At 35.2% G+C, this 24,123-nt stretch overlaps 1 protein-coding gene across 6 annotated transcripts in view; it reads left to right on the plus strand.

Moving 5' to 3' along the window:
• Vrk2 (VRK serine/threonine kinase 2) overlaps positions 1-24,123 on the plus strand; it is a 113,492-nt gene that overhangs the window by 42,474 nt on the left and 46,895 nt on the right. For all 6 annotated transcript variants that reach the window (XM_070025679.1, XM_070025677.1, XM_070025678.1 and 3 more), the window contains 4 exons: positions 9,168-9,288; positions 12,551-12,609; positions 17,755-17,912; positions 23,915-24,076. In XM_070025679.1, the coding sequence (XP_069881780.1) occupies positions 9,168-9,288; positions 12,551-12,609; positions 17,755-17,912; positions 23,915-24,076 (500 nt within the window). The remainder of the gene's footprint in view (positions 1-9,167; positions 9,289-12,550; positions 12,610-17,754; positions 17,913-23,914; positions 24,077-24,123) is intronic.

Genomic DNA, 24,123 nt, shown 5'->3' on the forward strand with positions numbered 1-24,123 from the left:
TTAAACTCACTTTGATGGTATTGGAAACACATTTGCAGGTAAATTACATACATAGTCCTTTTATTGGATATTGATTGTACTGCCTTGCATTCCAAGGCAGACTTAATTCAACAATTCCCTAATTAGTTAAAGTCATAACCTATGTCTTGTATTCATTTACCATTAATTAAACCTTAGCTGTTTATTACTCTGCAGTCTAAATCCAATAGCCGACCCAGAAAGCCATGGAAAAGGAAGTAGGAGGTCAATATTGAAAATATATGGTGCTGAGTCCCACTGACGGTTGCTTTGTTCACAATCAATATGGTCAATGCAACTGTACTTTCTTAGTTGCTCTGTCAGCAAGACAAAAAGTCAATTCTAATGTTATGCTATTGAAAAAAATGGTGTTATTATAAAACTTTGGTTCTCAAAATTATATTATTTATAAACTATGTTTATAAAAATATTTTCAAATATGCTAAACCCAACAAATAATTTATAAACAGCTTTGAAAAGTCCACGTCTTCACGAAAAGACAATTACTCATTTGTACTTGTTAATCGTTTTTGAACTGTTAACCTAAACTGCTATTTTCCAGCTTTAGTGGCCCAAACAACTGTATATTATTGCCTTTTCTATTAAAAGCACCATTGGCCATGTAATGTAGAAGGTCTTGATCATTTTACAGAGCAATTAAAACCTACACTAGTTTAAGGTAGGCCATGAAATAGTGAAACAAGTTTGTCAGTTGTATACATTCTTCCTATGAAGAAGAATCTTAGGTCACAGTCTCTAAAACAGTTATTAGCTTTTATACTTTAGAACACAGTAAAACAAATCACTATGCTTTTGTCAAGTATAGTTTTGTTAGAAAAGTAATGGTCACTCAAAAATATAGAGGTATTGTGTAGTTTTTCACCATTTATGTTGTTAATAAATCAGCAAACAGTTAAAGACAGAGTTGAAGTTCGGCTCTGATTAAGAAAATGCTATTTTAGACTCTAGAAGTACTCACTGATAGTGTTCTTTATTAATGTCTTTTTCTCCCAATGATTTTCATTCTTCACTTTTTCCAAGCTTTTTTTGATGATATCTAATATTTTTCAGAAACCTGAAAGTACTTTTTACCAACTGGCATAACAGAACACTCATCATACAGATTCTTAAACATTTGTCCAATTAGTGATACTAACTTATAGTTGGGCCACTTACTTGAACTAGCACTCTAATCCTGATATAGTCTGGTTTGAGGACTAAGCTAGCTAAGAAAGCATTGTAACTGTAGAAGTAGAGGTATTATGTGTTATTCTGGCCAAAGTCTGGACAGTGACAATTCTGCAAGTTCTCTTTAGGTAATTACGTAGTTTCAAGGTGATGTTTTCATTATGCTATCATTATGGAAGTTTTGTAGAAATTTTTATTCTGCAGATTATTTAAACTTTTTTCTCCCTTAAATCATAATACTTGTTGATTTTTTTTTTGGGGGGGGGTGGTCCGGTCGTGGGGCCTGAACTCTGGGCCTGGGTGCTGTCCCTCAGCTCTTCAGCTCAAGGCTATCACTCTACCACTTGAGCCACAGCGCCACTTCCGGCTTTTTTCTTTTTGCTTATGTGGTGCTGAGGAATCGAAGCCAGGGCTTCATGCATGCAAGGCAAGCACTCTACCACTGAGCCACCTTCCCAGCCCTACTTGTTGATATTGCAAGTATTTTTCACCACTCTAGGTCTTTCGAAGAAGATTTAACTTAAAATGGTCATTATATTATATACTAGAAATATTATTCAGCAAATTTTACCTTGAGATATTTACTTATATCAGAGGGTATTCAGGATCTTCATAAATAGCACAATTTAATGCATTTAAAATGATTTATTGGAAATTTCTTGGTGTATCTGTATGTAAAATGTATATATATTCACATACATGCATATTAAAAATGTACATATGTATTTACTGAAATTTTAATATGCAGCTTTAGTCTAGTATACACTAACTGGAAATTTTGATATACCTAAGTGGAAATTTTAATATTCCTAAATGTTTGAATAGTTCATTCCTGCTATCTTTTGTATAAATTTCTAAAATAAAACATACCCTTTAGCCATACCTAACAAACAACAGGGTTATGAATCCTATAAGTAAGTGTAGAAGGTCAGATGCATACACATTTCTGTTTACTTTTGTTGTAGTCTCTATAAGTAGTTGAAACTCAGAAAAATATTTTTCTATACCAGTCCAGCTTTGAGATCAAATACTAAGGAAAGATAGTATAAAAAAAGCATAAAGAGCTAAAAGGAAAAGAATCTTCAATGTGAAATAGAACTTCTAGATGCCAAAACATTTGCTCTGTGTCAGGTATGTCAGGGAACATCTTCAGGCTTTAAAGTGAAACTGTCTTAGGAGCTAGCCACTCAGTAGAGACCGCTAACCCGATCAGACCGACTGCTTTCTGCTAGTGATTTTTGTGGTAGTTACTCAGAAACTGAAGGTACTGCTCATTTTTCTATGGATTTTTATATATATACAGAAGGAGTTTGTATGGGGTTTCACTCAGCCCTCTCGCCTAAGATTTTCTAATTCAATTTCATGTAAAGTGAGGGTAGCTGAGAGGGAAAGAAAATACCATGTTAGGTACTAGCTTATTTTATATGAACCAAAATTATACATAGAAAAATATCCAGAGGTGGCTTTAAACAAATGGATGAATGGAAGTATTATCATCTATGCATCTATATGCTTTTTAAACATTGCAGTTATTATGCCAAACTCAATTCTCTTGTGTAATCTACAGGTATTTTCTAAGTGGCCAAATTGCCTCATTTAGTATAAAATTCGAGTAATGTATGTTAGGCTTATTTCTTCCATTATTAATTTTTACTGTTCATAAAAGTAGCATAAATAAACATTGACATATTTTGTTCTTATTGCCTGATAATTAAGGAGAATTATATCTGTGTCAAATACACTATTTTAAAATTTGTTACATTCTTAGTAATGTTAGGAAGCAATATTTGGATCAATGTGTGTTATGGATTTTTGTAGATTTTTCTACTCACTGAGGCGTGCAGTCAATACCTAATTTCTCTAGAGATATACTGCATTTAACATATTGAGCTTTCTTAAATAGTTCAGACCTGGGCATTGAGTATATAATACCTGTTTTAATTTGACATCATTGATGACCATAATATATGATAGCTAAATCGCATTTTAATTGTCCATTTGTTTATGTAATATATTCAATGTCAAGGAAAGAAATATATTAGATAGTTTTTATTTTTGCCAATTGCTACAGTATATGAAATCCAAGTCTTGTGTTATTTCTTGCATGATTTCATTTCACTTTAGCATTCCAACTTACAAAATATATGTGAAACTGAAAATGTGTTTCTGTTCCCAAACTTGGAAAACAACATTGATTGTACTATATTTATATTCTAAAACAATAATTTTTAAAAATGGACCTCATTTACCTATTGTACAATGTTAAGGTAAATTATCAAATATTAATATATCCCATATTTCATTAGTAGTTAAAAATAGACTTAATTTCTTCTTTTAGGTAAATTTGACTACTGTTATAAAGTCCTTGGTTAATTTATAAATGATAGTGAAAGACCTTGCTTTTAAAAGCTTGATTTATGCTTTGGCTTTTCGTTGAACTATTTTGTTAAGAATATACAATAGGAAATGTAAGGAATCTTTACTGTGATGCATAACTTTCAAATCTCCACATAGTAAAGTTTCACAAACTAAACGTACAAAAAATAAATCCTAGGACTTAGAATACAAGAGGTACCGGAAAAATGAGAGATCTGGGCTTAATGTTTTATTTGAGACATGAAAAATTCCATTCTACCTTTTTCTAATAACATTTTTGAAATTGTAGTTATTGATGGTGGGTCAGTGAAACTTTGCATTGCTGTGACACAATACTTGACATTAAAAAAACAAAACTTAAGGGAGGAAGGATTTATTGTAGCTGGTGGTTTCATAGGTTTCAGTCCAGAGTTGTTGGCTTCATTGACTCTGAGCTCAGGGTGAGAACCTTACAGCAATGGGAGGAGGTGACAGCGTGGACAAAGTACCTTTGTGTTATGTGTCTCACAGTATTTTAAGTTAAAATGTTTGCTTTAGATAGATACTTAGCTATGAAAGTATATGTATAAAATAAACTATTGTTTGAATGATGTAAAAATTAATGCGAACAGTGCAGCTTAGTGATAGGGAATTTGAGGCCCTGAGTTCAGTCCTTCACCCCAAAACAAAACAAAACAAAACCTAGAACTAATAAGTACATGCATAGTTAATGCTCATTAACTTTGGATTCTGAAATAATAAATCATATCAATTTTTAAAATATTTTAATTGTAAGGATACTGTACAGAGGGGTGACAGTTACAGGAGCAAGGCAATGAGTACATTTCCTATCGAGCATTGTTACCCTCTCTTTTGTTTTCCCCTACTATTTCTATTGTTCTTAATGATGCATTCTAGCATCACCTATTTCTAGGATCTGCTTTTTTATTCAAGTAGAATTTATGTCCCTCCCTGTATCTATTGTTTCAATTATGGTTACACTTGACAACACTTTGTTATTTTGAAATGTTGAACACCACATACTAAATGAAAAGAGTAATTTGCTCCATTTAGTAAGTCTAATAAAATTAGATGCTAAATAATATTTGGAAATGAACTTGAGGAAGTATCAAGGAAAAAAATTATTAATAACACTTTCTACATTTTCAAACAATGATAACAGTGAAAATTTTTATATCGATAGGTAAACTTATTAATGACCATATTAATTACCAAATTACACTAAACATGCAAATATATGACTTCAGAGAGAAAACAATCCATGATACATTTTCTATCCTAATGGATGCAAATAAATTAAAAGAAAAATATAACATACTATCACTGAATTTTAGAGCTAAAGTATATAATTATGATAAGGCTAGAATTTGATTACTACTCTATGGGTTCCTAGTACTGGGCTCATTTGTATACTGCTTCACTTAACATATTTTAAAATGAGTTTGAAAATTATATAATATAAGAAGCAACTTGCAAATTAAATGTTTTGCATTTTTTATTATTTTATTCTTTTGTGGTTCAGAAATTGAATCTAGGGCAAGCAGTCTATCACTGAACTGCACCTCTAGATTCTTTTTTTAATTTTATTGTTAAGATGCCATACCAGAGAGGTTACAGTTACATAAATAAGGCAATGAGTAATTTCTTGTGGATTATTGTTACCCCTTCCCCCCTTGTTGTCCCACTATCCCTTCCTCCCTCACCCCCTGCCCAAAGTTGTAAAGTTCATTTCCAATATACTGTCCTGTGGTATCCTTGTTGCAATGGATCAGCCTGTGCCCTTGTTTCAGCCTTTTGTTATTCCCCTTCCCCTCCCCAGATTAGACATTTGTATATACAAGATGGAGGGTACCAAAATCAAGTACAGTGACAACAGGGGTTATGCCATAAGGGAAAGACATACAAAGGAAACAACAATAACAACAAATAAAATCACATGGTACATTTAAAACAGTAACAATAAAGACAGACCTCAGTAGTTCTGTTCGTTGATCAATTCTGAATGTAAATGATACATAGATTCTAACATTGTCACCTAGAATACTCTTTTATTTCTTATTTTAATTGTATTGTCAAGGTGATATACAGAGGGGTTACAGTTACTTAAGTAAAGGAGTGATTATGTTTCTTGTGTACCTTGTTACCCTGTCCCTCATTTTTTCTCCCTTTTTTCCTCCTCCCTAATCCCCTCCAACCAAACTATACAGATCATCACCAACATATTGTCTTGTGACTATTGCAATTGTATAGGTTCTCCCTTTGTCCTTTGTCTCACCATTTTGTTTTTCCCCTCCCCTACGCTAAATAAATATAAATACCATAAATATATAAATATATATATATATATATATATATATACAATACTCAGGGTACCAAAATTAAATACAGTGACAACAGAAACACAACAAATCAAAGAAAGGTTGGACAAATGGGATTGCATTAAACTGCAGAGCTTCTGCATGGCAAAGGACATGGCTAGTAAGATCAGTAGAAAGCCCACAGATTGGAAAAAGATCTTCACTAGCCATATAACAGACAAAGGCCTTATATCTAAAATATATTCAAACACAAAAAATGAAATCCCCCCAAAACAAATCCTCAAACAACTACCCCATTAATAAGTGGGCTAAAACTTAAAGAGAGACTTCTCTGAAGAAGAAATAAGAATGGCCAATAGAAACATGAAGAAAGGCTCAACATCTCTGGTCATAAAAGAAATGTGAATCAAAACAACATTAAAATTCCACCTCACTCCACTTAGGATATAATTAAGAAATCTAACAACAGATGCTGGAAGGGATGTGGCCAAAAGGGAACCCTACTGCATTGTTGGTGGGAGTGTAAACTTGTTCAACCACTTTGGAAAGCAGTATGGAGGTTCCTCAAAAGACTCCACATAGAGCTTCCCTATGACCCAGCAATCCCACTTCTGGGATTTACCCAAATGACCACAAACAAGGCAACACTAAAGCTACCAGCACAACCATGTTTATCTCAGCATTATTTACCATAGCTAAGATGCCCCTCAGTAGATGAATGGATCAAGAAAATGTGGTGTGTGTGTGTGTGTATATATATATATATATATATATATATATATATATATATATATATATATATAGGAATTCTATGCTTCCATCAGAAAGAATAGCACAGCCCCATTTCTAAGGAAATGGAAGGACTTGGAAAAAAATAATATTAAGTGATGTAGGCCAGACCAAAAGAAACATAGGTACCATGGTCTCCCTTATTTGTAATAAGAATAATCTTATCAGATGAGCATAATAGCTCAATAGCTTTGTACATATCACTGTATAAAATGAAGCTAAGGAAAATGAACTCTAAGATATGGACATAAGAGGTTTTTTCTTTGTTATTGTTCTCAGTGCACTACATGATTTCTTTTTTTCTTTTGTATTTTCCCTCCTGTATACTGGTTTTTAAGTGGTTCAACAGGCATTGCAACTACTCTTCTCTGAGTAGACAGTAGACATAATTATTTATACAGTCAGAGATTTTGAACTTCCCTAAAACAATTAAAACTTTTCCGCTTGTTTCTCTGTGAGAGAATTTTGAGGAGAGATATGTACTCAGACTATTTTTAATGTTTTTTATCTTAATAATCATAGCAAAGGGTGACTACTAGATATTCTTTATAATACTAGAAGTATTTCTCTAAGACTTAGTGGAATGTTTGCTTAACCATGGTTAGTGTATACCTACAGTAAAATAAGTAAAAAAAATGAAAAAGTCACATATTTTAATTAGATGAGACCAAACTATAATAGTGAAGTGAAGTGAACTCTCCAAGGACTATTTTAAATGAAGACCAGTTTATGAAAGATTGGTTTCAGAAATATAAATGACTTGTCATTACTTACAGCTTCATATCAATTAATCCCTCAGTTGGGGGGAGGGAGGAAAGTGGCTGGGAAGGTTCGTTCCATTTTAATTCTTACTGTTTTTCCTCCAAGGGCCACTTATGTGTAGCCTCTGTCATCCAAACAGGTGCTAGAATATCAGTTTTTGAAAATTTAAAGGATGTGAATTTTTTAAGTGGTGGTAATCAGGAATTGCCATAATGGAAAAGGGACTTGTGAGCACATCTGTACGAATGGAACCATTCCATTATTAATGGGAGATTTATTACTGAAGAAATCACTACAGAGCAGCATGGTAGAGACTTTGTTTTTATTTTAATATGAGAGCCAAGTCTTGCATTAGGACTGTGCAGAAAGTAAACGGCACCCATGGGACTGCAGCATTCTACTGCATTGAAGGGCCTTTAATAATCCAATACTCTAATAGCAGTTAAGATAGAGTATGTGTAAGAGCTAATCTTGTCTTCTGCCTTTATAATAACTTATGCGTGGTAACTCAAAGCAGTTGCAATGTTTTGGCACATTGCTCTTAGTGAATGACTTTTTAAATTCAAGACTTAAGTTCACTGAGTGACTTTTTTCAGAGTGTATTTAATGAAACATAATAAAATAGGGGACTCGTTTACAACAGCTTTAATGAGCATATATTGCTCCGAGGTGTAGATGAATGTTCAAGTAGTAGAAGATATGAATACTGGCTTGTTATTTTTCTAGCCACTTGGAATGGTTATAAAAATGAGTTTATTTTATGGGTATTTGCTGGTTTTTTAATTATTATTTGAATGACTTGTACATAAGTATTGTGACACGTTTCTTAAGTTTCACTGTCCATCTTTTGATATGGTATTTTAATAATGCATTTAAAATTATGATGAAATTAGTCCACAGCATTTAATAGTTTGACGTAAATGAGATTTACAGGAGTCTGAAAACATTCTTATAGTGTGTGTTTTGAAAAGCCATATTGTATTAAAAATTGAAATACTCTGCTTAGCTCTATAATTGAACACCATCCTGTCTGTACCCCATACCAATACTTTTGTATTTTCTGATGTGTGAGTTGAATTGTTAGTTGGTGCTAAAGATAACTTTGGTAACCTTTATAACTGTGTATCTAAAGCTGTGAACATGTTTTCTTTTGCTCTCATGTAATTGGAAACTCTTCAGACAGACCTGTTTTTAGACTGCACACTAGATGGCAGTTTTGTCATATTCTTTCCACTGCCTATGTTGCCACTAGTGCAAATGGAGCAGGAAAGGCCATCAATGTTTAGTCTGCGCTCAGAGGGTCTCTGCATGACCAATGCAGACCCCATGGACTTCCTGGAACATGTGTTAGCAATTTAGCTGCAGACATTTATTTCTTTGTTTTACTGCTTGGCTCTTTGAGAAAGTGTTGGTGCCGGTTATGGGTTGTCTGGATCATGTCAGAGGCCATGGGGATCAAGTTCATATGACAGGCCAGACTAAGGAAAGATGAAGTTGGAGGAGGTGAGGAAACTGACCCTTCCTTTCAGCAGCAACAAGTCATTGCCTGTCTGTGGACGCAGGCCAAACGCCAGGGCCTTTAAGTTTTACTCCAGCTGAACAAACAAAACACTTTGCCCATTTGGGCTTTTTCAGATTTTGTCAGTGGTAGTTCATTTCTCTATTTCTCAAGAACTTGCTTATGCCTTCTTTCTCTCTTCACGCTTTTTCCTACAGCCCTGTCCAGAAGAAGTGATGTTGAAATCCTGGGCTATTGCATGCTGCAGTGGTTGTGTGGGAAACTGCCCTGGGAACAGAACCTGCAGGACCCGGTGGCTGTCCAGACTGCCAAAAGAAAGTATGAATTCCCAAGTTTTCCATCACTTTCTGCAGCAGGTCTAAAGTCATACATGAAAGGGAGCTGATATCCCAGAGATGACTGTCGTTCATCCACCATGACAGCCAAAGCAAATTTCTTTAATTGGAAAAGGATTAAAAAAAAAAACAACCAACAAAACTAACAGACATAAAATTCATTAAGATAACATCTATAAAATCACATGTACCTGAATTACAGCACAGAACATCAGGTTCAGTATCTGTTTCTGTAAGGGTGTTTTCCGGAGCTTAGAGTCTAGGTGGTCATGTTTGCAAGGGACATTATTTTCAAATTAGCATTGCACCAATGTGTGGAAGTCATCTGAGCTTAGTGTGATTGACATTAACTGTGCACAGCAACAATGTGAAGCAGGACAATTAGGGCTTGTATTTTTCAAGTGATAACAATATACCTCTTATTCCTCTCAGAGGGAGTATGTTTTGTTTCTTAAGAAACAAAAATTTTTATATGAGCTGCTTATGTGAGAGAATCTTGCAGCCACATAAACATTTTTTAATATTTGACATTCAATTTTTATCACCTAAATTTTGTTAGTATAAGAATTAGGTCAACTTTACAACAGAAGGTTATTTTTTTACAGTTGGATATGGCAGAGAATAACCAGTGTTTTATACATTCCAGGATATGTTCCATAGCAGTTCCCACAGAAATAATAATACTGAGTTTTAAGTAGGATAAGTCACAATAAAAGTGTATAAAGAGAGGTAGCTTATTCATGTACATCCATTTAAATTCAGTGTGGTTTCAGTACATTAGTTAGATTAGTCTGTATATTCAAAATAATAGGTTGTATTTGTTAATACTGACATATATAAAATGGTTCTCCACCTGCAGTCTTGATTGTAGACTAGACCCTTTCCTAAAACTAACGCATTTGTGTAAGTCAGTATTAGAACTACCTAATCATTTATCTGCTGGGTGATGGGTCCATATTAACCTCGGTATAACTAACATTCTCATAAAGTATGGGTTGAGTCAAAGCACAGTAATGGGAATACATAAATAGCTTCCAAATATGCATAGGTAGATGCATATATATACATGCAAGACTAAAACAAGTAGTTATATTAAAAGAAAAACTTGCATAAAACCACTAGAATTACAATGCCAGACTTTTAAATACAGGATATGACCCAACCTCAGTGAGCTGAGTGGAAAACAATACATCAAAGCTGTTTATGTATTCCCATTACTATGGGAATTATAGATTCCCACATGGAATTTATAGATTCAACCCTAACACCACTTCTTCTCTTAGGCACTTTGTTTTTCTGGACATAGGTAACATTAGATCAAGGCATCTGTTGTTGCTGTTAAACCTGTGCCTGAGATTGTGAATCATTCTTATCAAGAATTTTAATTAAATGTTTATATATTTCTAGCTAAAGTAACTTCAGAGTTGTACTTATTTAGTTTAAAACCCTGAAAAGTAGTTACATTTTTTCTATTTTTTTCCTTTTGTATTTCTTGATAACCTCTCTAATCATAGAATACCATAAAATATTGCAAATATTGCAATATACATATACAGTGACCTACATGAAAAATAAATATTCCTTTCCAGTGGTAAGTTCCTGAGAAAAAAATTGTCACACAATCCCTACATCTGCATTCCTACCTGTACAAGATTTGGCTTAAATCATCTATACTGCATTTCTACATTGTTTAGTTTCTAGATGATTAAAAAATTGGTGAGTTGCAATTTAAGGGTCACTCCCTTATCCTTGTTGCTATTACAGGTGGGTTAAAAACAAACTCGAGGAGTGGGTTTGAGGTGAGCACAGTGTGGCTTGTCAGCTCCAGCTGAAGGCATTCCTTCCTCCCGAGTCCTCACATTTAGAATCTAAAAGCCTGGGACAGCAGTGTGTATCCATTGTATCCTCATTCCAGGTCCAGTCTGGATCTTCAAAAAAAATTCTGGAACCATACTAATAGCCTCTGGTTTCCCCATTTTTGTCCATATATGACCAAGAATCCAAAGATAAAAGTAAAAGTAGTCTACAAGGCTGCAGACACAAATGGAAAAGAAAAATGAATGTGATTTTTACCCAAAGGCTCTCAATTGGCTTAAAAATGGATAATGATAGGGAACACCTTCTTTGTGGTCATCTCTGGCCATGGTTTTTTTTTTGTTTTTGTTTTGTTTTTTGTGAGACTCGAATTCTGGATAGGTAGTTTAGATATTTACCTGATACTAATAAGGAAATACATGGTATTTACATTTTAAATGAACTTTGTTATATTTAATAGTCGCTTTTCATGAGTTTTTTTTTATTGTGAAAATACCATACAGAGGGGTTACAATTACGTGGGCAAGGGAATGAGTACATTTCTTATCAAGCATTGTTGCCTCCTCCTTTGTTTCCCCTTCCCATCCCTTTCCATCCTCCCCCCCCCACTCCCCTCCCATCCTTGCTTTGTTGTAAAGTTCGTTTTTCAACATAACGTCTTGTACATCTCATTGTTACAGTGGGTCCACCTGTATCCCTATTTAAACAATTTCCTTTTTATAAAAGTAGTTTTCAAGTTTTTTTTGGGGGGGGGTCCGGTCGTGGTGCCTGAACTCTGGGCCTGGGTGCTGTCCCTCAGCTCTTCAGCTCAAGGCTAGCGCTCTACCACTTGAGCCACAGCGCCACTTCCGGCTTTTTTTCTTTTTGCTTATGTGGTGCCAAGGAATCGAACCCAGGGCCTCAGGCATGCAAGGCAAGTGCTCTACCACTGAGCCACCTTCCCAGCCCCCATTAAAGTAGTTTTCAATTTCCCTTAATGCTGTTTTAATAATAAGAATGAATAGGAAGTAAAATCCTTGGGCTTCTAGTATATATTTGCTATTTGCTGTAACTCAAAAGGTTCTAATTCAGGTAAATTTAATTGTGACATAGTAAGTCCATAATGATGTGGAAATAATAAAATATAGTGTAATAGGTCATCCATAAGAGCAGTAACTGCTGCTTATTGCTCAGGAAGATGGAAAATGAGGAAATAGGGGAAACTTCTTTGATAAATGAAACATCTTTTACCTCTGTGTGTAATATATAGACTAATCTGTTGCATTCCTTCAACTCCTATAAATTCATTTGATACTCAATTTAAAAAGAACAAATGAGGTAACAATTTTAGTGACCTACCAACATACAATTAGTTTTGTTTTCTAATTAAAAATGGTGAATCATGGGATTGAAAATAAATTAATTGTATGTTACTCTCTTTTTTGTTTTAGTCTTTTAGATGAGCTTCCAGAGTCAGTGCTTAAATGGGCTCCTTCTGGAAGCAGTTTGTGTAAGTCAAATAATAATCTCTACTTTGATGCTTTACAGTTTACCACATTTGTCACTCTTGTAACTTTTGCTCCATCCACCCACTTCTATTCCTACAGAGTAGAAGGAGTGATTTCAGGATTATGGATAATTTTCCAGAGAAGCAAATGTTTTGATCATCTTTGGCATTGGAACACAAGAACACAGGGCTGGGGATGTACCCGGGAGATAGAGTGCTTATGTAACATGCACAGGGCCTTGTGTTTGCTCTCCAGCACAGGAAACAAAACAAAAAATGCTTAAGAGCTCCATAAGAAATGATAATCATTCAAAACCATACATAGATTTAATAGTTAACTGCACTTGATATTCTGAGAACTAAAACTTTCTAGTTTTGCTCCTCCTCTCTTTATTGCTGAAAAATGATAAAGTGGACCTAGGGAAGGACTACTTTCAGTCAGTAATCTAAATTAAAACCAAGTCATTAAACACATATGTTGTTTAGACTGGTTATACTGTACTGGCATTTTTTTTATTAACAAAGTCATCTGATCTGGGATTTAGAGTTATAAGTCATAACTCTCTTAAGTTCATATAAAACTTTTTCGAATTCTTTAACTGACAGTATTATTTGTAGAAAGTAATAAGTCCGCTTGAAATTAAGTTTCTGTCATTTGTTTATGCAGGCATGAATTCTAATTTAACAATTGAATTAGTTTGTCTTACAGAGAGAGCCAGCAAACTCTAGCATAAGATCTTATTCTCAAAAGCTTATTATCTGTTTACATGACAGTCTCAATGTTAGCTTTTAGCTGACACACACATCTTTTGTGTGTGTGTGTGTCCCTGTACTGGGCCTTGAACTTAGGTCCTGGGTGCTGTCCTTTATCATTTGAGGCACAGATTCACTTCTGGCTTCTTAGAGGTTAATTGGAGGAAAGAATCTGTGAAGTTTGTTATCTGTGAAGTTTAAACTGTGATCCTCCAATCTCAGCTTTCTAACCAGCTATGATTACAGGTGTGAGCTACTGGTATCTAGTCTTAGCAGACTATTTATTTATTTACTTACTTATTTTTATTGTCAGTCATGGAGCTTGAAGTCAGGGCCTGGGTGCTGTCCCTGATCTTCCTCCCCCCACTCAAGGCTAGCATTATTTCACTGTGGTTTTCTGATAGTTAATTGGAGATAAGAGTCTCATGGACCAGGCTGGTTTTGACTGTGATCCTTAGATCTCAGACTCCTTAGTAGCTAGAATTACAGGTGTGAGCTATCAGTGCCCAGATTAACCGACTTCTCAAACAGATGTGTACACAGGCTCTCCAGTTGAGATCAAATAGCATCAGTGAGTCAAAAAATAGAGCTAAATCATCTTAAACTTATATTCATATTCTTCATTGACTAGAAACCAGAATTGTTCCTTATGTCCCACCTGCATTTCCTAAGCCCCAGGCTTTGACCCCACAAGATTTCTGCATTCCACTTTCTGGGGCTCTTCTGTTTCAGTGGAGGGACCAAGCAGGAGAGCAAAGTGACTGCGAAGTGCAAGTTTTGTTTTAGTAACTGAATTAAATAACTTGGTCACTATGACAATGTACCTTGTGGTTAAAATTCTTAGTGATATTTTTCCCAGTAATAGTATGGTTAACCCAGTGGGAAAGAAGGAAAGAGATGAAGTTTAGTTTTCTTTTCAAATTTTATATTTACTTTAGCTTTCTTGTCCCTCCTGCACAAAAGCTAACTGTTCAGTTTAGCATTAGAAAAGAAAGCCAGATGCCCTGTATTGTGTCAGACAAATGTTTCCCTCTGATACTAAGATAAGATTTGAGTCATATGAGAAATATAAATAGGAGCCATGCCTCATTCTACTTAGTACAAACTATTTATATGAATCTATACTATAATATTGCTTATATAATGCAGATTTCTACTACTTCAAAAGCACAAAATGTTGAAACTTTAAAATTAAGGGAAGTTCTAAGTTAGGAGGTTTGTTTGTAGAAGCAGGACCATCTTGAAAATTAAAGGAACCGATTTATAAAAGGCTCCTAAGACATTTTATGAAATGAAACAGCCAAGAATTTTGCAAGTATACATGCCCAATCCAATGTAATACTTTCAAAGGTTTTTATCTCTTGAAATAATAGTCAATAATGGTACTTAATATTGCACAAGCTTAAAAAAACAGAGAATTCGAGAATATCATAATACGTACTACTTGAGGCATTTTTGTTTTATATTGCTGGAAATACGCTAGTAAAATTTAAAGTGTACTTGATATAATAAATCTAGATCTTGCAAGGCTAACATCACAATACTACATCCTAGTACTACATCCCAGTAATTTTAAGCTTCAAGTTCATAATAATAAATTTAATTTGGACATGAGTCTTCTCATTTTCTCCCTCTACTACTTCACTGGTACCTCATTTTTCCAAACCCCAGTCCCATGAAGGCTTTGCAGCACAGCTGCTATCAGTTGGTGGAGTGCCAGGAATTTTCTCTGGTCTTAGAGCAGTGATTTGTTCCCAACAAATCCATCTCAGCTCTCTGTTTGGGATATTCTAGTTAGTAGAATTGAAATAGGTACCAATCCTGGCTTACCAGTTTTCAGAAGACCAAATAACAACAGTTTTATTGGTAGTGAATATCATCTTTCTTCTTTTTTTTTAATCATCCCTTCAGCAGTTGGATGTCCCCTGAGAGGTTCCAGGAAACACCAGTTATAAATGTGGCGATAAAGCGGCAGAGTTGGCTAGTTAGTAGAGATCTGGTTGACTGAATGCTAGATAACAGAGTTTGATATATATCATAAATTTGAAGAAAAGATTGCATAATTACTCCATTGTCCAGAAAAAAATAAAAGCCCAGACCCAAGAGTTCTCTCTTAAGTACATTACCTTTATGTTTTTAAAGACAAAACAACACAAAAGTCTAGACAGTTGGGTCTAAAATGGTCCCTCTGACTTTAACAGGGAGAAGGGGATATTGACTACTCCATTAGGAAATTTTCCCTGTAGGAAGTGAAACCCAAGGCCTCTGCAATTCTCCACTTGAATGGAGGTAGGAAAGGAAGGGAAGAATTCCTCCTGCCAGCACATGAAGCTTCCCAGACTTCACCATCATGGAATATAAGCACCTACGCAAAAAAGTATGAAGTAGTCACATTTGAGTCAGTGATAAGAATTTGAAAATGAAAAGTATACCTAAACTACTAACTTGTAAGTGGTATTATAATATTACTCCTATTTCAAGTTTAGATTAACCACCACCTAAATGCAAAATATAAAAATGCAACCCGTAGCATTTTCATGTAGCTATATTTCTAACTTTAGGTTCTAATTTTGGTTTTACTTAAAAGCTGGTAGGTTAGGAAGTGTAGTTCAGTGGTACAGCATATGGCTAGTAACTGGGTTCAATCCCCAGCATCAGAAAACACCCTAAAAATAAAGGTCTATGACCTTTTTAGAGGAAGATTTGTCACTGTTATCTCACTAGAGGAAAAATACAGGGTGTCTGCCCCTCATCCTACTGAGCAAAAGCACCAATGCTGTGAATTCCTTTTGCTGGCCAGGCATACAGGAGTGGAGGGAGGATTACAGAATTCGTGTGTGTGTGTGTGTGTGTGTGTGTGTGTGTGTGTGTGTGTGTGTGTGTGTGTGTGTGTGTGTGTGTGTGTGTGTGTGTGTGTGTGTGTGTGTGTGTGTGTGTGTGTGTGTGTGTGTGTGTGTGTGTGTGTGTGTGTGTCCGTAATGGGGCTTAAACTCTGGGCCTGGGCACTGTCCCTTGAGCTATTCAGCTCAAGGAGAGTGTTCTACCACTTGAGCCACAGCACCACTTCTGGTTTTCTGGTGGTTTATTGGAGATAAGAATCTCACGAATTTTCCTGCCTAGGCTGGCTTTGAATCGCGATCTTCAGATCTCAGCTTCTTGAGTAGCTAGGATTACAGGTGTGAGCCAGTGGCTCACAATTAAATCAATTGTAGCTAAAACATGGAATCAGTTTATTTTATATATATATATATATATATATATATATATATATATTTGTACATTTTATTGTTAAAATACTGTACAGAGAGGTTACAGTTACATGAACAAGGTAATGAGTACATTTCCTATCGAGCCTTGTGGCCTCCTCCTTTGTTTTCCCACTTCCATCCGTTCCCTCCCACTTCCACAACTACTACCCCCCTGTACCCCCACCAAAGTTGTAAAGTTCATTTTCAACATAGTGTCTTGTACATCTCATTGTTACAATGGGTCAACCTGTATCCCTATTTAAGCATTTTGTTTTTTCCCTTCCTCTCCCCAAATTACAGAAGCGTATATATAAGATGCAGAGCACTGGAATCAAGTACAGTAAAAACAGGTGTTATACCATGGGGGAGGAACATACAAAGAAACAAAAAAATCACATAGTACATTATAAATAGCAAGAAAGAAAAAAAATATTTGTGTCCCTATCTTGGGGTTCATTTAATATCATCTTATATGTACATATGTACATATCATTTCTATTATTTTTTCTTTTTTTTTTTTTTTTTGGTACTGGGGGTTGAACCCAGGACGTTGCGCTTGCTAGGCAAGCACTTTGCCCCTGAGCTACATCCCAGCCCTACATATCATTTCTAATTGCACTACTATCATCTCAAAGTGAAAGCATTAGTTCAAATTTGCAAAGATTGTTTTTTCTTTGCCTTCAAAGTCAGAAGGTTTATAATAAGTAGCACTTTAATGAAATATTTGAAAATTCAATATAAAAAAATCTGAAGGGCTGGGGTGTGTTTCAGACGGTAGAGCACTTGCTTGAGTTCAAAACCCTATAGTGTCAAAAAAATATCTGACATAGCTGATCTAGTATATCTTGTATAGTCCTTAATAGTTACATCTCAAAAATCAAAATCACTATAATTATTAAAAATTATTTCCTCTCAAAATCAAACATATCAACAAATGCATGTAAAAAATTACTAATTTGCCCCATCATATCAGATTTCCAAGTCACTGCATTTCAGTCATTTTTGAATAATAATTTTAAAGTGATTATTGAGTTGTTAATTTTTAGTTTAGTCAGGATGTATGTATGTATAAGATATAAGAGGTAAGTTTGTTAGAGTTTGGATAATTATTGCTAATTATGAATGACAAAAATTTAATACTTTACAGGTGAAATAGCCCAATTTTTGATGTGTGTTCATAGTTTAGCTTATAATGAAAAGCCAGACTATCAAAAACTCAAGAAACTTCTCAACCCCAATGGAATACGTTTAGGACCACTGGACTTTTCCACTAAAGGACTGAGTATTAATGCAACCAATCAAAAAGTAAGTAATATAATCCCTGGGATCCTGTGATAGCCTTGTATGAAAGTTTTCTGTCCCATGATGGGTTTTAGGCCTCAAAATCTATCTTTCATGTCAGTTTCCTATTTGTTATATTTAATTCCTATTTCCTTTTAATTCAGGACTAAGATGTTGCTTGGAAATTTATTTTACCTGTTGTCTCAGTAGGATCTATGGCCTGTTGAGTATTACTAAAGAAATAAAGCAGTCACTGATGTCCCCTGTCTAGGGTTAAGTTAAAGGCTACTTTTCACCTGATTCATGAGAACTTTTATGTCTCTTTTTTTCTTTGGATTTTCTTTAGTTAACTGACTCTGCCTTGCCTACCAATTTGATCATAATATAGGGTTGGATAATATTATTAGGTATTATATGTATATACTGATGGCTCAATACATAGAAACAATTTATTTTTTAAAAATCTGCCACACTTCTTTATTCTGATATCTTACAACCATCTCCCTTATAGCAGCTTAAAAAATAGATAAAACTTAAAGGATTAGAATTCCAAATATATTTAGGAAGAGGATGGTGTCAGTTTGAGACTACTGTTAGATACATTACTGGATAGGCGATTAAGCATCCACTTTTTCCTTGACGCTGTCCATGTGCAAAAAAATGGGGAGAGAATTGTTTTCCTTCATTCATGCACAATAAGGTAGGGTCAAAATGCCATTCACTTTTAATATTTCTTATGAACTTTGGATCATCACAAGTGTTCATGAGCCAAGAATGCAGGATGCAAACTAATATGACTGATAGGCTGCTAGATGAATGGTGAGTCAAGTATCAGTGCACAGATGGTTCTGATTTGCTGAATTTTGTAGCTGCTGCAACTGAAGACATAAAATATCCTTCTAGTCATAAATTAGCTCTTTGGAAGCAAAACCTTGGCACCAGAGCTTTACAACCTTCAATTAGTAGGAAAAGAAGTATTTGAATGACTGTGGTATTGACATCTGTAGGCCTGCATAGTAATCATTCCTAATAGAAGAGAATATCTGTTTGAGGAGGTTTTGCATGGCTAATTAACTACCAGTGAGAATATGTAATTTTTTCATGATCTCCTGATTGTCACCTTTCTCTCATGATACAATTACATTTTATTGTAGCAAGTGCCTCACAAACCAATTGTCAGCACTATTTACGTATTGCAGGAGGCAGAACAAAAGTTCATGTTTAATAAAAAGCCACTGGATTTTGATCTTGGTAATTACTGAGCCTTATTTTAACAGTTTTATTGACTTTTGTATTTTTATCCCTTTTCCAGCAAAACAAAGAGCCATTTCCTTGACATAGCATTCCCCTTGCAGTCATGGTCACAACTTAATCTACACTCATTTAAGAAGAGTTTTCTACTTTTTTGTAGTTTTTCAGTTTCATAAACTTAATTGAAATATAAAAGAAACCATTCTAAAATCCGATAACTATATCCTCTGGTATAAAATTCTAATTATTATCCACCAGAATTTTCAGTTTCATCAAATTCAAAGGGTGTTTGTTGTTAAACCATTTTACATGCAGATAATAGAACATAAAACATGTTTCCAATGAGTCTCCATTAAAAAATATTTTATTTCTTTTGATTAGAATACTTTCTGAGTAAAAACAAGAATAATATTCATTCTTTAGACCATGATTTCTGTTAGCAATGTGATCATCCTAATTAAAGTATATTTAACAGCAGAATATTTATTCATCAATGACTTTTTTGCTAGTATATTAGGTATATACATATATTTAAAAATGATCATATAAACTATAACCCCATCATATGTGGCTAAACTATACATAGCTTAATTTTTTATTTTTTATTATTTTTATTGTGAAAATACTGTATAGAGGGGTTACAATTACATGGGCAAGATAATGAGTACATTTCTTATCAAGCATTGTAGCCTCCTCCTTTGTTTCCCCTTCCCATCCCTTCCCATCCTTCCCCACACCCCCACCCAATCCTCCCCGCCCCCCCCCATAGCTTAATTTTTTTAAGTTTACAGATTTTGCAATGCCAAAACAAATCAAACCTGAAAATGGTCAGAAGTGACCTGTGACAACAGAAAGGATCCTGTACTCAGATACACTGAGTGAGTCAAGCAGAGAAATGATTCCAGAATAGTTTCTGGGAAACACCAAAAGCTTCAGAGATCAGAATTGCTGTCAACCACATGGCCTCCTCTTTCTTTCATTTTAATAAGATTCTTCTTATTAATAAAAAGGTTTTTTTTTATATGTATATCACTGTAGTCCCATAAAAGACTAACAAATTCTGCACTTGAACTTTCTTTCGACACAGATACTTAAAGCAGTCATTGAAACAGAAAAAGTATATAGTTAAAATGTTTCTATGCTTTATTGTTCAAAATAAAAAGGCCATGGATGTTTACTTTATTTTCTGGCCCTGGGGCTTGAAGTGTGAGCCTGGGCACTGGCCATGAGTTTTCCGTGGTTAACTGGAGATAAGTCTTAATAACGTTCCCACCAGGACTGGTTTCAAACTGGAATCCTCAGGTCTCCGCCTCCTGAGTAAGTAGGATTACAGGCAGGAGGCACCAACGCTGGCAGATTATTTTAAAATGTTATTTAATTCAATATAAGTGAAACTTATGGAGGGAAATTGAGTACTACTAACAAAAATTTGATTTGGTATGGGATTAGAAAGTGCATACCACCATGAAAACCTCAGCAAACTTATAACATCTTTTTGCAAAACAAATGTATTTTTCTAATAAGAAATTTTGCTAGGCATCACAAACTGTCCCATGCCAATTGAGCTTTCTTTTTAAAGTCTTCTAATACTGTTATTGGAGAGAAATTAGAAGTGAATTTTTGTCACGATAGTACAGACTGTGATAGTTTTCCTAAAAAGCAGATCTTGGGGGTGCTTGCCTCAATCAAAATGATGGCATGTAAGCTGACATCACTCAGTGGTGGTTCTGGCAGCTCCTGTAGTTACGTTGTCAGTCCAAAGAGAAGTCTTGTGATCAGGGCTGCTGAACTCATTTATGCCACCAACTGAGGGACTGAGGGTTGTGAGGTTTCCCCCCATCCCACCCCCAGTGCTGGGGATTGTACCCAGGGCCTGTGGCAGTTTAGCTCGCCCACTACCACTGCTAGGCCTCCAGAGTCCATTGGGATTTCATATTCAAAGCTCAATGAAAAAAAATGATGATAGTTACTTACTGATATAGTTGTAAAATTCTTAGTTTAAAATCTCATCTGTTGGAAAACAATGTTTGTGAAGGCAAATCTAGGCCTGAGTAAGATACTATTTCAAGAGCCAGTAAGTCCTTGAATCAGTTTATGCATTCTTGATGGTGCCTTTTTCCTCAGTGGAAGTGTGGACACTTGGGCATAATGTTCCATTCATCCTTTCAGGATACTTTAACTGGGTAGAGGCCTAGCTATAGGTCAGAGCCAGAATGTCCTCCTACATTTCAGACAGGAAATTTTTTATCTGAAGCCTGAGTTTCCCCATAGCAAACCTAATCTTTGTATACAACAGTGTAGAAAATTCTTTCCCAAGCCTTCTCAAAATGATTGTATGAACTTTTCTTCTGACTTACTGTCTGGAAATGAGAGGAAAGTAAAACAAAACTTACCATTTAGAAGCATATTATTACTTTATTAATTTTAGGAGTCTGAAGTATTCGTGGTTTTATAGAACAGTGTGAAATTTGAATGGAACATTAAAAAGTACTTCCTTTAAATAGAGTTGCTTTGCTTGAAAATGACACATTCTTTAATAGTGTCCTGTTTGATTATATGGAATACTTGATACGTTTCTTGTATTTATTTTCATGTATTTGAGGAAAAGAAAGTTTAAGAATTTCTAGTCCACCTTACTTTTTTCTCCCGCCCACCCTTGTTCTTAACCATTTTAAAGGCTTCATTCAAAGCAGAACCATCTCTGTGTATGACTGTGTTTATCAGCTAACGGTGACCATGGCAGGACTGCTGACATCAGCTACAGGAAGCCTCACAGAGAATTGAAACTCTCAGGGCAAAAACCAGTACCTTACTGCTTAACATATAGTAGCTACTAAAAACCTCAATAATAATATCTCAACAGAAAATAGAACCAGCCATACTTCTTCAAAAGGAAATGAAATACTGGTATCTCTAAAAGTCCTGGGCCTCTCTGTGTTTAGTTCAGATTATTTATGGTAACTAAGATGTGAGAAGAACCTAGTGCCCATTGAATGAAGATCAAGGAAATTGTGTGTTTGTGTGTGTGATAAAAATTAAGGGAAGTCTGCCATTTTTGACAACACAAATGAACCTAGAGGACAGGATTATTTCACATTAAAAGAAATAAAATAGTCACAGAAGGAAAAAACAAAAACTGTATGGTATCACTTACATGTAAAGCCTGAAACAAAAAAATCTTACAGAAAGCAAAATGGTAGTTTCTAGGGAATTGAGCTAGGGAAAACGGGGAGATGCTGGTCAAAGGGTATAGACCTTTAGTTTTAAGATTAATCAGGTATGGATATCTAGCATACTGCGTGGTGACTACAGTTATCTTGTACTTAAAATGAATCATGTACTTAAAATCTCCTAAGGAAATAGATCAGATGATTGTGCTAATTAACTTGATTGTGGTATTACACAGTGTATACATACATAAATATATGTGTGTATATATGTATACATATATTGCATTGTATAACATATATTGTTTTTGCCTATTGTATGTCAGTAAAGATGTAGAAAAATCAGCTAATTAGTCTTTAATGTTTAAGAGCATATTTTCACAAAGCTCACTAGGCCAGCATTTCAGAGGAGAGGGTGTGTGCCAGGGGACTTGGGCTTCACACAAGTTGTTTGAAGTGCATTTATAAGGTAACTTCAGAGGAAGAGTGGCTCTGGCTCTGGTGACCCATCAGCTTTCCCAGTTGTCTGAGAGGGTTGAGTGGTAAAAACAAAGGAAGCTTGAGTGATTAGGCAGCGTTTCCAATTTGCAGGTTACTGAAAGGGGGTGGTTTTGCTGGTCTTTGATAAAGCTGAGATCCTGGAGGAGGTAAAGATAAAGAAGGGTGTTGTGACAACTTGGAACTAGCCATCAAACACCAGTATATTTTAAAGGGAAGGAATGAACACACTTGGCAATGGAAGCTAAACATTGAGAGACTACAAATTAAGTCTCTGTTGCCCAGCCAGTGTAATTCATTCTCTGTTTTGGCACCGGCTACTCCATTATTTCCCCTTCTGCTGTTCCTGTCTTCTGCTCCCCATTTAACCAATGGGAAAAAAAAAAGGTGTGGGCACTCTCAGCTGCTGTAAACATGAAGCTGGTGAACAAATACTTCACATAAGAACCTTCACTGTGACTTTCAATCTCCCAGTTGGCTCGTCGGATCTGCCCTTTGATTCCTGTGTCTACTTCAAGGTTGTTGAGAGTCAGTCATTCCCTAGATATCACCACAGTCTGAAAAAGAAGCCTAAGAGGCAGCAAGCTTGTCACAGTTAACCTCTCATACTGGTACAAGGTGCTTGATGACACGAACTGTTCCTCATCTTACTCCAAGGTTAAACAACCTGCACAAAAAGTTAGCAATATCATAAGTTCCTGTTCACTTTCATATTAATCAGACACACTTCAGTGATAGAAAACTAAGGTTTTAATTAATAAGAATTGAAACTACAACAATAAACTGGATTCACTCCCAGCAAAGGTTAATAATGAAAGCACATACCATTTTAAAATATGACAATTTTCTCTAAGAATGATGCTTTCAGTAAGCAAGTTATCTGTAAAGACAATTTCTAAATAGCATATAACAGTAACACTTTAATTGGTCTTGTCCCACTGATGACAGAAGGTCTAGATCTTGCCAGCTATGGTACGTTTATGTCCATTGTGTTCTTCTTTATTTCTTTATGAAAGGTTGGCAAGTTTAGAATTTCAAAATTCTTGATATGACTGCACTTTTTAAAGAAACGTCTGAAAGTTCCCTTCATGCTATGATCTATACCAACAGATTGATTCCAAAAGGGCTGCAGCAAAGCAAGCGATTCAGATGCAAAACAAGTTAATAGAAAAAGTCCGCAGTGAAAGAAGTGCTAAGTCCTTTGCAACTCCAAGAAAAATGGAGGAAGAACATCAGCTGTCAGGGTCAATGCACAAGGACACAGCCGCACAGGTGAGAGGAGATGCTGGTTGCTTCTGTTCTTTTTTGGAGAGGAGGGT

The sequence above is a fragment of the Dipodomys merriami genome, unplaced genomic scaffold, assembly GCF_024711535.1.
Source record: "Dipodomys merriami isolate MVZ:Mamm:240054 unplaced genomic scaffold, mDipMer1.0.p SCAF_17, whole genome shotgun sequence".
In the NCBI taxonomy this organism is placed as follows: Eukaryota; Metazoa; Chordata; class Mammalia; order Rodentia; family Heteromyidae; genus Dipodomys; species Dipodomys merriami.